Source organism: Balaenoptera physalus (genome assembly GCF_965194825.1).
Source record: "Balaenoptera physalus genome assembly, chromosome: 11".
NCBI classification, from domain to species: Eukaryota; Metazoa; Chordata; class Mammalia; order Artiodactyla; family Balaenopteridae; genus Balaenoptera; species Balaenoptera physalus.
In genome coordinates, this window is record NC_138896.1 from 34,379,313 (window position 1) to 34,392,932 (window position 13,620).

At 52.0% G+C, this 13,620-nt stretch overlaps 1 protein-coding gene across 3 annotated transcripts in view; it reads left to right on the forward strand.

Moving 5' to 3' along the window:
* The window catches only part of UNC5CL (unc-5 family C-terminal like), a 28,157-nt gene extending 15,009 nt beyond the window's left edge, over positions 1 to 13,148 (forward strand). For all 3 annotated transcript variants that reach the window (XM_082414917.1, XM_082414916.1, XM_082414915.1), the window contains exons 2-9: positions 2,611 to 3,056; positions 3,579 to 3,879; positions 4,621 to 4,883; positions 5,595 to 5,696; positions 5,958 to 6,025; positions 6,893 to 6,993; positions 7,146 to 7,259; positions 9,137 to 13,148. In XM_082414917.1, the coding sequence (XP_082271043.1) occupies positions 2,672 to 3,056; positions 3,579 to 3,879; positions 4,621 to 4,883; positions 5,595 to 5,696; positions 5,958 to 6,025; positions 6,893 to 6,993; positions 7,146 to 7,259; positions 9,137 to 9,359 (1,557 nt within the window). In that variant the 5' untranslated portion in view covers positions 2,611 to 2,671 and the 3' untranslated portion in view covers positions 9,360 to 13,148. The remainder of the gene's footprint in view (positions 1 to 2,610; positions 3,057 to 3,578; positions 3,880 to 4,620; positions 4,884 to 5,594; positions 5,697 to 5,957; positions 6,026 to 6,892; positions 6,994 to 7,145; positions 7,260 to 9,136) is intronic.
* The last annotated feature ends 472 nt before the right edge of the window (positions 13,149 to 13,620 follow it).

A 13,620-nucleotide genomic window follows, 5' to 3' on the forward strand; every position in this document is an offset into this window, starting at 1 on the left:
CTAACTTCATTTCCTCTAGAAGTGGAAACGAAGAGACCCTGGGGAAAAAGAAGGGGCAGGGAGAGAAAGGGAGTGTTTCTGGAAGCTCTTGTCATCTTTGCTCATCCTTCCCTTCTGCTTTCAGTTGTAGCTTAATAATCTACCCTCTGTCCTCCCTGGGGGAGATAACTTGGTTTCCTTATCTGGGAAATGGAGATAAAAATAAAAGCTAGCTCATAAAGCTGCTGTGAGCATCAAATGAGCTAGGCCACGTAGAGCGCTTTAACACACTGGCTCAGCAAATCTCCGTGAATGTTAGCGATTATTATTACAGTTATAATTCCAATTGTCTTTACTATGGAAGGACCGAAAGGATTGGATGGGACGTAAAGGGAAGTCTGCGGCTCCGACCCCCATCCCCACCAGATTCAGGCATCGCCGGCTCACTTACTTCACTTGTGTCCCCAGCCAGGGGCACGGTCTGCAGGGTTGCATGTTAAGGCCAAGGGAGCAATGCCACGCCTTCCCTTCTTGTCTACATTTTCAATGAGGACACTGGGGGAAACAGATCCCGCCCCAGTGCTCCATCCTGACAATACAGAGGAGCTGTGGCCCCTGTTGGGGATTGGCGGGGGAGATGGGAAGGGGGCTTAGGTTTCATGGGCCCTGAGAAGGAAGGAAGAAGTTGGGCAAGGAAGGGGCAGGAGGCTTGGGGCAAGGCCTCAGCTCTGGGTGGGTGGCATAAGTGAAGGGATGATTCACTAGTGCAGATCCTAGTGAATCAACCATGGGGACCCTGGCGACTTTGAAGGAGGATATGGTGTCTCACAGAACTCAGCCTCGGAGTAAATGAATCCCATGCCCTCAGAAGCTCCATGAGAGCCGAATAAGACATCATTGTTGGCAGGACTGAGCTTCCCACAGTTCCTGGTCCACAGCTGGTGCTCAGAAATTGTTCATTTGAGTGGGAAAGCCACACGTGACAGCATATGGTCAAGAGTTACTTAGTATGGTGGGAGGCAGCGGTGAGAGATTTCAGAGGGCGAGACTGTCAAGGGCTGGTGAGTGGGGGCCGGGACGGTGGATGGCAGTTACTCCTGAGCAGGAGGGGTCCAGGCAGGTAGATGAGGCAGGTGAGGAGAGCATGAAACAGAGAACAGCAGGACCAAAGGCCAGAGGCTAGAATTAATGAGCTGTGAGGAGCCTGGTCTTGCCTGAGGGTGGAGGTGTTGGAAATTAAGGGAGGAAGAGGGAAAGTAGGAGGGGGAGGCAGTGGATTCTGAAGGGCCTGGGGAAGAGCTGACATCCTCACGGGAAAGTTGCTGGAAGGCCCCAGTCTGATGCTGGGAACCAGGTGAGCCTCACCGGAGGCCCCCACCTTTGGTTTTCTTTCTCTTTTTGCTTCCACTTTTAACTTTTGTTACTCTTGTATTTTACATATCCCTGTGAACTACGCTCCAACCTTTCTGGCAGAAGGAGGGGCATAAATAAACAAACATATTTGGACAGGGTTTTATCATCTACAGAATGATTTCCACATGATCTCATGCCATCTTCACCATCACTCTGAGAGGCTTTTTTTTTCACTTTTATTCGTTTTTAAAAAGAATTACAAAGTTAATATACAGACACGCTTGGTGGGGGGATTCAAAGAGTACAGAGAAAAGAGTTTAAGAAAATAGAAAGTCCTCTTTCACACCTTCCAGCTCCCCAATTTTTCATCTCTTTCAGTAATGACCAATGGGAATAGTTTGGGGTGTGTCCTCCCAGACCTGCACGTCCCAGGCAGGAATCACTAGCACATGTGGCTACTGAGTCCTTGAAGTAGAGAGAAGCCCAATTGCGATGTGCTGTGAGTGTAAAATACACATGGATTTCGAAGACTTAGTATGAAAAAAAGAATGTGAAATATCCCAGTAATTTTATATTGATTACCTGTTGACATGATAATATTTTGAATATATTGGGTAACATAAAATATATTATCAAAATTAATTTCTCCTGTTTCTTTTTACTTTTTTAATGTGGCCCCTAGAAAGTTTAAAAGCACATCTGTGGCTCACGTTATATCTTTATTACAGAGCACTGCTCCAGACCTTTCTCTATCATTTATATCTATACACCCATAAATATGTATCTACAGTTGTATATAGTTTTGTTGTTTACATTAATGAGATCAGAGGATGTCTAGCTCTTTGTGACTTGCTTTTCTACTTTAAGATTTTCCTATGTGAGCCCATGTAGATCAAGGGAGCTATTTTGACAGATGAGGAAACTGAGGCACATTAAACAATAGGACAAGCTCACAAACATAGTGACCAAGGTGGCATTTGAACTCACATTCTCTAACTCCAAACCCAAGCTCTTTCTGTCTCATGAGAGAGAAATTTGATGTACTAGGTCATGGGGAGCCATGGCAGTTTCTTAAGGAAGAGAGAGAGGGAGAGAGGGAGAGAAACTAATAAAGAAATTAATTTCTTTAATTTCCGTTAAAGAAATTGATCTGACCGGGGTGCATGGGTGCGCTGGGATGAAGACAATTTGATCCTTCATTGCAGCTGCTTAGAAGTCAAGTCTTAGCCTCCACGACCTTGAAAAGGCTTACCTGACACTGACCTCTTTTCTCCCCAGGCCCTTGGCCTCGGCTGGCACAGGGGTGCAGGGGAACCGGCAGCATCAAGTGACCAGGCGGATGTGCTCCCATGAGAGTTCCTTCCAACCCGCCCAGTTCCTACTGCTGGTGGGGGTTCCAGTGGCAAGTGCTGTCCTTCTGGCCCAGTGCCTTCAATGGCGCTGTCCTCGCCGGCTGCTGGGCACCTGCTGGAAGCTGGAGAGCCAAGAGGAGCCAGCCTCCCATCCCACTCCCCTACCTGAAAGTGAGTCCTCTGCGGAGGGCCCTCCAGCCTCGCTGCAGGAGATAGCTGCCTTCTACCAGGAACTGCACACGCCCACCCAAGGCCAGACTGTCATCCGACAGCTGATGCACAAGCTGTTGGTGTTTTCGGCTCGAGAGGTGGACCACCGCGGTGGCTGCCTGATGCTCCAGGATACGGGCATTTCCCTGCTCATCCCGCCAGGTAACAGCACCCAGCTTCCTTCTCAGCGTACAGTTGTTCACATTGCACATTGGACAAGGGCACCAACTCCAAGGGAGCACCATTCAGAGACATCTTCATAATTTTGAAAGTTGCTTATATGTTTAGTATGACGTTCTTGACTCCAAAGATGGATATATTACATATTTTTTACGACAGTTTTGTGGCAGGTGGAGGTAAAGGGCCTTGTTTTAGTGAACAGTGTGTTATGATGATTCTCCCATAAAGGGAAGTAAAATGTCTGGAGGAAGAGCACCTTTTGCAAATTCACACAAGGCCCTGAGCGAGCTGGCAGCAGCCCTTGGAGAAGGGGGCGACTTGCTCAGGGTCACATCCCAAGTCAGTCACAATCACCTTGTTCTCCTTCCACACTGCCTCTCCAGTGCCCTGCTGCACGCCCGCTCCTGGGCTCCCGCCCCACCTCCTCTCCCACTCTGTCCTGGCCTCCTCTGCCGCAGGGCTGTGCCTGCCTGCTGGGCCAATCTCAGCTCTCCCCCTCCCCAGGTGCTGTGTCTGTGGGCCGCCAGGAGCGGGTGGCACTGATCCTGGTGTGGGATCTGTCAGACGCCCCGTCGCTGTCCCGAGCCCAGGGGCTGGTGAGCCCCGTGGTGGCATGTGGCCCCCATGGGGCCTCCTTCCTGAAGCCCTGCACCCTCACCTTCAAGCACTGTGCCCAGCAGCCCAGCCAAGCCCGTACCTACAGCAGCAACACGACCCTGCTGGACGCCAAGGCCTGGAAGCCGCTGGGGCGGCCAGGAGACCACACCTCCCGGGATGAATGTCGCATCCACCTCTCCCACTTCAGGTAGGCACCAGCCCGTCAGCCTGTACTTCCTGCCCGCTTTCTTTGTCTGCCTGATCGTCACCTCTCTGTAGGGGTCTGCCCCTTTATCTGTCCAAGATGGCCTGCAAACCCCGTATCCCCCTGTCCTTCCCCAGTCCCTCTGTCCTGGTGCCTATGGCAGCTTATCTTGCTCCAACCCCATCCAGAACCGTGCGTCCCACCGTGGTCCCTCTGCCTGTCTAGAAGGGTCTGGCCCAACCCTGGTCCTGTGTCTAGATGGGGCCTGTCCCATCTCCACTTCTGTCTCTAAAATTGTCTGTCTCTTCCCTGTGCCCCTGGTCAGGACTGTCCCCAAGCTGTCTAGGGCACTTTGCCCCTCCAGTTCTCTGAGACTCTAGCCCATGGCACGCCTGTCCTTAGCTATGTCTCTCTAGGGTCTTAGGTCCCCCTGCCTCCCAGTCTCCTTGCCACCCACTGACTAGAGCAGGGCCATGCATGGTGGCCCTGAGCCCAGTGTCTTCCTTTCCCATGCTGGCTCTTCTCCCGACCCAGGGACAGTCACTGTGCCATGACTCACGTCCCTTCCCCCTAGCCGACCCCTCCACCCCAGTTCTTCCCTACATACCCTGGAATGTTCTCCTCGCCTCCTTGGGAGCCCGCACAGCGGCCCCTGGTGCGGTGGGAGCCCGGTGGCAGGTGGGATGGTCTCCCAGCCTCCCTTGCCCCACTGTGCACGGTCCCTGTCACCGTCTCTCCCCGCAGCCTCTACACCTGTGTGCTGGAGGCAGCTGTGAGCAGGGAAGCCCGGAAGTGGCTGCAGCTGGCCGTGTTCTGCTCGCCGCTGGCCCCCGGGCAGTCTCACCTGCAGCTGCGCGTCTACTTCCTCAACAACACACCCTGTGCCCTGCGGTGGGCTGTAACCAATGAGCAGCCGCACGGCGGGCGCCTGCGTGGGCCCTGCCAGCTCTTCGACTTCACCGGGGCCCGAGGGGACCAGTGCCTGAAACTCAAATACATCTCCGAGGGTGAGGGGGACAGGGCCAGGCGACGGCGCATCGGGGAGCCCGCTGGAGGGAAGGGTCTGCGCCTCCCCTGTGGTGGAAACCTGGGGGCCTCGAGTTTCTTTTTGAGATTCCTGGGCAGGCAGCAGCTTCAAGGGGGCCTTCTGGCTCTTGCTGCTGCCTCTTGGAGGCCCCGGCTTTCCCACTTCCTCCCTCTGCTGAGGAAGCCCCGGTCCCTCCCTCCGTGGGAGGCCAGCCGAGCCAGGTGTGTGGCGAGAGGAGAGGCATTGCACCCGCAGGGGCAGGGACGGAGCGGGAGGCTTCTCTTGTCCCACCTGGATGGAGCCGGTGTCGGAGGGGGAGGCCCAGTCTTCTTTTCCCTCGTTCTTTTGTGGGTTGGCTGCGGGAATTGACAGTGGGGCTAAGAGTGTTTGTGGGGTGTGGACAGGGCGCGCATGCGTGGCTGCACCTGGGCTAGTGGATGGGAGGGAGGGGGTTGAAGGGGAGGGTGGAGAGGTGGGGGGAGGAGTCTGGGTGCTGGTAGAAGGAAGACCGCTCCCAGGGTCCCCACCCAGGCTCTGGGGTCTCCCATCCACTTGAGTCACCCTCCTGCCTTTGCTCCCTCGCCATCCCTCCCCTCAGCACCCTGCACAGTGCCTGCCACAGGGTGACCTCCTTAAACCCTTGTGGAAGTCTCCCCTCTTGAGGCCCTCTGTCCCTCTGCCCCCTCCCCAGGTTGGGAGAACGTGGACGACAGCAGTTGCCAGCTGGTTCCCCATCTGCACATCTGGCATGGAAAGTGCCCCTTCCGCTCCTTCTGCTTCCGGAGAAAAGCAGGTAGCCCAGGAGCCCCGTGTCTACCTCCTGCCCTCTCCTCTCCCCTCCTGGTCACCCTGGAGCCCTACAGCTCCTCATTCGGCCATGCCTGCAGACCCTCTCTTAAAGGTTAGGGGCCGCAGCAGATCTCTGCAGAGAGAAAGATGGGGGGCTACGCAGCTGCTTCAGATTTCCAAAGCCTTACATTGGAGTCCCTTTTGCTCTCCTGCTCTCCTCTCCTGGGCCTTTTCCTCTCTCACCTGCTACGTCTCCTCTTTGTAGCCAATGAGAACGAGGACTGCTCAGCACTGACCAATGAGATCATTGTCACCATGCACACCTTCCAGGATGTGAGTTGGAGCTGAGGGGCAGAGGAAGGGCAGGGCCTGGGGGAGTCCTGGGCAAAGTGGGTGAGGGTCTGGTGCCTAGGAAGTATGGCTCTAATCACATAATCAAGCCGGTGAAGAGGGCATTCTTCCAGGGGCAGGGACTGCCTGGCCTCCAAGTTACCCTCCATCTTTGACTCTCCTGTCTATCCCTGGATGAATCTAGCAGGAGGGTAAAAGAACCAAACCCTACATGAACCCTTTCTTCCAACCTGGAGGAACTTGGGCATCAAAGAGAAGTGGTTTCTTTCTGGCCAGATTGTCTACATCTGAGAGATGGTGCTGTGTATCTTTAGGTGGAGAGTGACCCAGGAAGGGGGTCTTGAGTAGGTGGGATGGGAGTTAGAGATCCCACTCTCCCGAGGGAAGACATGAAGAAATCAGGATTGGAGAGTCTTTGGGGAACCATGTGGCATCTTACTGGAGAGTAGGCAGATACCCCTCTGGGTATCACTTGGGGAGGAGGAACCAAGGAGAGGAGGAATGGAGGAAGGGGGCACGTATGCCCAAGTTCAATGTCTCTATTATTAGATGACCTCCCCTGCCCTTGACCCCACCCAGGACTTCTCCTGGTGTCTTAGGATGTACCTTGTTTGGTCTTCATGTCCCAGGTCCCAAAGAGCTCTGAGCAAACTTAAGGCTGAAGGCTGTGGGGTTGGGGAAGCAGAGGGTAGAGGGTGTTGATTGGGGTGGGGCTGTGTCTCCTGGTTAAGTGTCTCCGGTGACAGGCTGAAGGAGAGACACGAGGCATGGAGATGGGTGCCCCGGCTTCTGGTTCAGAGGGATGTCTCATGATCCCTAAGTGTGTTCCCCGCCCCTCTGTTGGCTCAGGGCTTGGAGACCAAGTACATGGAAATCCTCAGATTCCAGGCATCGGAGGAGGAATCCTGGACAGCGCCACCCCCTGTGACCCAGCCACCCCCATGCAACAGGTGAGGTGGCGGTTGCTTGAGCTGCTGCCCGGGGGGATGTTTGGGATTCCTGCCTTTGGGCTTGCAGGGCGAGCACGGCATTAAGGTGTCTGTGGAACCAGGCTGGGTCTCTTGATCCTCCCCTCCAAGGACACCCTTTCCCCCTGCCTCAGGCTGCCCCCAGAGCTCTTCGAGCGGCTGCAGATGTTGTTGGAGCCAAACAGCATCACTGGCAATGACTGGCGACGACTGGCCTCCCACCTGGGGCTCTGTGGTACGAAAATCCGGTAAGAGGGATGAGGTCCGTTAAGAGGCACAGAGGGGGAGGGTGGACTGGGGTGGGTGTTCTCAGGACCCCTTGGAGACTGGACCATTCACAAAAGAGTGACTTAAAAGTCAGGGAGCGGCTACTCCCCACCCTATTTCTCAGAACAGGGTTGATTTCATTGACAATGATCTCATTGGTTTGGGCCAAGCAGTCCTCGTTCTCATGGCTACAAAGAGGAGAGGACACGGCAGGTGAGAGAGGAAAAGGCCAGGGGAGAGGAGCAGGGGAAGTGAAAGGGACTCCACAGGAAGGCTTTGGACATCTTTCTATTTTATCACTGTGTTCTTGGTACCTAGAATGATGCCTGCCTCATGGCTGGTGTTCAATACATAAATATTGGTTCAATAAATATTCAAAAATGGATCGGTTGACACGTAAGTCATTGGTACATACTGAGTGCTTGACATACTGTGCCCTGAGGGGCAGAACGGCAGACTATAGGATAATGTGTATAAAGCATGTAGCTGAGTGCCTGGCACAGGTTAATTCAATAAACATTAGCAGTAGTGGGGACAGCGCAGCCATGGTCTCAAGAGAGATCAGTAAACCAATTCTGAGCTAAGCCCCAGCACCCGGATGATGACGGGTGGTCAGGGAAGACTTCACCCAGGAGATGGGACTAGAGTTGGATCTGGAAAATAGGGTAGATTTTAAAATCACCCATTTATTAAACCTTTATCAAGTACCTTCTGAGTCCTGGAAAACCTATGCTAAGCATTGGGATACAGGATGAATGAGATATGGTCCCAGAACCAAGGAGGTCACCCTCTAGTAAGGGATACAGAGAGCTTAAAAAAATCAAGGCAAGTGCTCCTTTGACCTTACTGTATGTATCCCATATTGCATAGCAAGTTGAAAACAGAGACACAAAATGGCTGAAGCAAGAATAATGAAGACTTATGTCAATTACAGTTGACCCCTGAACAATGTGGGAGTTAGAAGTGTGACCCTCCATGCAGTCGAAAATCGTAGTATAACTTATAGTCGGCCCTCCATATCCACGGTTGTGCCTCCACAGATTCAACCAACCAGGGACCAGGTAGCACTGTAGTATTTACTGTTGAAAAAATCTGCATATAAGTGGACCCACATAGTTCAAAGTGGTGTTGTTCAAGGGTCAACTATATATCTCCATTAAATAAAAAAGAATAATAAAGACTTGTGGGAGCTATGCCCAGAAGTCTGAACTGAGGGATGCAGAATGGTCTCCTCCACCTGGGAGGTGGGAATGAGGGCTTCAGAAACAGGTGTTGGGGAAGTAGGGGATCCACCTTCCTGTTTGCGGGAGGAGAGGAGGAGAGGAGGTGGTGGGTCTGGTGTGTTTAAGGTGAGAAGGAAGCTTCACGATGGGAGCAGGGAGAAAAGGTCAGAAAAGACAGGGCAAGGCCAAGTGGTGGGTAAGCCAGAAAGTCAGGGGAAGGGGCTTGGTTAGTAGGTGAAAGAGACTCTGGAAGGTTTTTGAGCAGGGGAGGGTCACGCCTGGGAGCAACTGTTTCCTTAGTGATGGGTAGGATGGGGCCTGGGCTGGGGGGCTGGGGGAGAGTGTGTTTGGGCTGGGGGTGGGGGATAGAGAAGGCAAATACAGAACATCAGAGTTGGAAGCGACCTTAGAGGTCCGCTCACCCAAGCCCTCGTGTAAGAAGAGGAAACTGAGGTCTAGAGGGAGTAGGCTTTGAGCCAGGGCCATCTCCGATTTCAAGTCCTGGGCCCTCCCACCATCCCGAGCGCCCTGGAAGGCAGTTAAGAGCAGGATGAGGACCAGAGCTGGGGGAGGGGGTGGATCTCCCTGTAGTGCCCCTCCCCCCCCTCACCTCCTCCCCGCACCCTCCCGGCCAGGTTCCTGTCCTGCCAGCGCAGCCCCGCGGCAGCCATCCTGGAGCTGTTTGAGGAGCAGAACGGCAGCCTGCAGGAGCTGCACTACCTCATGACCATCATGGAGCGGCTGGACTGCGCCTGCGTCATCCAGAACTACCTGAAGGGGACGCAAAGCGATAGCCCAGCCCAGGTCTGCTGGGTCGCCCAGGAGAACCAGGGCCTGGAGCTGGATGAGAAGCTCTGAGAGCCCCGCTATCGGGCAGGGTGGAGCTCTGTCCACCGGGATGTGCCCCTACACCTAGGAAGAAAACAGCTGCAGTTCCTGGCTGTGCCCACCGACCTCATCAGGACCCTTGGACGGTGCCTGGGGCCACCGCGAGTCCGGACGCCTCCTCGGGTCAGGACCACCCTTTCGGCCCACGTCGTCCTGCGTGCAGAGCCCGTCCTGGCCGGCAGGGGGCGCAGGAGCCCAGGAGATGGCCCCAGCGTGGCTAGCCTTAGGGAAGCTATTTAATAGACCAATGGACTGTTAGGCTGCCCTGTTGGCACCCCTTGGGGACTGGTTAGTCCACGAGTATTCACTGAGCACTTAGTGATACCCGGCACTGGACTGGGTATCATGGGGACTCCTGGAATATATGAGGTCGGGTTTGGAGCCTTGTGGAAACCACAGTTCTCCTGTGGGAACCAAGATGCCCTCGTAGGAGCTGAGGGCAAACACTAAACCAGCAGCACATGCCCTGTGGTTAGGGGATGTGGATGTGGTATGAACTGTACCTGCATTAGGAGTTGGGAAGGGAGGGAGCTGAGTATGGGCTGGAGCAGTGAGAAAGCATCATGCAGGATGTAGGAGAGATGATTTACAAAGAGTGAGATCTTAAGGTGGGGGAAGGTGGGGACGTGACTGGACTTACAGTGGGAGCCGGGTGAGCGTGGGGTGCTGAGTCATCAAGGAGCCCAGCGTGCTGGGTGTGAGGTGAGAGCAGGACAAGGGTTCAAGGCCAGATCTAAAGATAGACAGTCATAGCTGGCTGTCCACCTGTCTCCTTTGACTTCCTTTGTCTCTTTATCCTCCCATCCTTGCCTTGTCTTCCTCTCTCTGTGCCATTATCTCTGTCATAAAACATCAAAGCTGAAAAGAAACTTCAAGATTATTATTGTTGTCCAAACTTTTAATCTCTTTATCTTGAACTGTGTGAGTTTTAAGTCTCTCTGACTTCATTTTGCTGTCGCTGGCCCCTGCAGTGGCTCCGTCCCTGAATCTGTCTCTCTTTTACTCCTGGCCTTAGCATCTTTTTGTCTATACCTACTTAGTGTACCTGCCCTTGTGTGTTTCTTTCTCTGAAATCCTCAGTCATTTCCCTCAGGTAAGTGTCTCTAAACCACGGTTAAGGATCAAAGGCTATTGAGAGACACTGGTCTACCCTAGGAATGGATGGGTGGGGATTTTACCCCATGAGTCAAGATCCACTTTAGGGTCAGGAAATAGAGGATAGGGATTAAAGAACATCCCATTCAGTCAACTCTTTATTCAGCACCTACTGCGTGTTAGACACTGTATAGAAAATAAATCAGTAGTCTGGGTCCTGAAAAGAGAACAAAGGATTTGACTCAATTTAAGCAATTCTTTTGTTTGCAAACAGGTGTTGTTAATTTTTTCAAGGGCAGACAAATGATCTCTCTGGCAACACTAACAATTTCTTCTGTATTTAATTAAAAAATATTAAAGCTTTTTCTATGATGAACAGCATTGTATAATAAAATATGGAAACTGCCTTTCTTTGTTACTAGCTGTATTTTGCTCAGACTGATAAATTTGAATGTGGGTATGAATGGTTTTATGTGGTAAAAATTGTACTGATGGGGGCCGGCTGGAGAGAAGCATTTTGTAGATTGTGCTTCCAGCGTGGTAAATCAGGGAGGTTCTCTTCCCTTTCTGTTAGAAGCAAGCCTTCAGGGTGGGGCCCTCTCCGCCTCTCCCTCTTCCCCTAACCCCATCCATTCTCTGTTAGTCCTCCCACCGCATCGGGGGCTGCCAGCCACTCCAGGCTGGTACCTTGGCCTTCTCCCTCTTCATTTGGCTCAGGATTGAACTACTAAGAGCATCTTTCTCCCCTGGAGTCTGGTACAGTTTTCCCCTTTCCTCCTATTGTCTATTCCTTGCTTTGCATGCCAGCCAGAGTCATCTTTATTTTGTGTTACTCCCTACCCTGGAACAAATCACTTTAAGAGTGTCAAGTCTTTTGGAATTGTGAATAAAAGCCATGAAGGAGGGACTTCCCTGGTGGCACAGTGGTTAAGAATCTGCCTGCCAATGCAGGGGACACAGGTTCGAGCCCTGGTCTGGGAAGATTCCCACATGCCGTGGAGCAACTAAGTGCATGAGCCACAACTACTGAGCCTGCGCTCTAGAGCCCGCGAGCCACAACTACTGAGCCTGCGCGTCTGGAGCCTGTGCTACGCAACGGGAGAGGCCGCGACAGTGAGAGGCCTGCGCACCGCGATGAAGAGTGGCCCCCGCTCACCACAGCTGGAGAAAGCCCTCGCACAGAAACGAAGACCCAACACAGCCAAAAATAAATAAAATAAATTAATAAAAAAAAAAAAGAAAAGAAAATCTGCCTGCCCACATAGGGGACATGGGTTCGATCCCTGGTCTGGGAAGATCCCACATGCTGCGGAGCAACTAGCCTGTGCGCCACAACTACTGAGCCCACGTGCCACAACTTCTGAAGCCCGTGCGCCTAGAGCCCGTGCTCTGCAACCAGAGAAGCCACTGCAGTGAGAAACCTGCGCATCGCAACGAAGAGTAGCCCCTGCTCGCTGCAATTAGAGAAAGCCTGCACGCAGCAACAAAGACCCAACGCAGCCAAAAAAAAGCCATGGAGGAAGGGGGGTTCTAGGATGGGAGGGACTACCTTCTGGCCCCCACCTTAATCCGTCAGAATGGGCTCACAGTGCAGGGAAAGGGAGTCTTGGATATCTTGAGGTAGGTGGCAAGCTCCCTGATGCCCGTAAGGTGGATCTTTCCTTTCTCAAATCAAACCTGATTGGCACACATTTGCCAGCACCTAAAGCCAAGAGATGGCGTGTTCCGGGGGCATTGGGACACTTAGTGGTCAGCCCTGACTCTAGTGCTAATTAGCCTGGCTCTTCCCTTCTGGTTTCAGTCTCTACTTTGGGATGAAGGGACCATGTTCAAGGCTCTCCAAGGGCCTCTTTTGTTTCATGGGCCTGTGCAGAGATGGCACACAGATGATCGAGGGAACATGCACTTGGGGATTTTTCTTTGTGTATTGCCTTTAAATAGAGCAAGTGGTCACTGCTTGTGGCCTTACCTCCAGCCCTTTCCCTGGTGGGTTACCTCCCTGGTCCCTAAAGACACCAAATTTGTGACTTCTCTTACGCATGTTGCAGAAGCCCATGCCTAAACTTCCACCTGTTGTGTTTAGAGCCGGGAGGAGAATGAACAATAAAGGTCGTGTCCAGGTCTGCAAGGTTAGAGGCTCCAGTGCCCAGAGGTAACACATGTCCTTGGGACCTCATCTGCCTGTGAGTGACATTCATGCCAATGTCAGATCCAAGCTGTCCATCAGAATACAGTGAAAGCCACATAGTGAAGCCTACAGTTTCTAGTAGTCACATCAAAAAATGTAAAAAGAAGCAAGTGAAGTCAGGTTATAATAATATATTTTGCTTAACCTAATATACCCAGAATATTATAATTTCCACATGTAATCAATGTAAAACTTATTAATAGCATATTTTACATTCTTTTTTCATAAAGTATTTGGGATCTGGTGTGTATTTTACAATTACAGCACATCTCGATTTGTATCAAAAGTGTGCTAAATTTTCATTGGAAATATTTGATCTATATTTAGCTTTCATAAAATTTATAGCTGAAAAAGTATATTTACATACACAAGTTAAACAAGCTGAAAGTTTTCCAAAAATGAAATGAGGTATGCATTAAAAAAATTTAAATCAATTGAAATAAAATAAAAATTCAGTTCCTCAGTAGCACCAGCCACATTTTAAGTGGTCCGTAGGTATGTCTGGCTACTGGGTTCCGTGATGGACAGTGCAAGTCTGGATTATGGACCCAGCTGGGTATAACTTTATAGTATACTCGTCTATTCATTCATCAAACATTTGCTGAACACCTGCCCTGCACAAAGTGTTGGTTATAAAACTTCAGTGAAGAAGAGCATTCTTGTTCTGTTAGAAGCTCCTGGGATGGTGGGAGTCAGAGAAGAGCACTTGCCTTCCATCCCTCTCTGCACCTGACTTAAGAAGGAAATAGGGGATGAGGCCCAGGCAGACACGCTGTGCTGCAGGAATGGCTCAGATGGCAGCGTGGTACTGAGGCATGGATTTAGAGTCAGGTGTTCCTGGCTCACCCAGCACATCAGGTGGGTTCTCAGCTGCTGGCAACAGAATCCACTCTTGCTGGGGATTACAGACAGGAGATCTTACCCTGAAGAACAAAGAATCATTTGGAG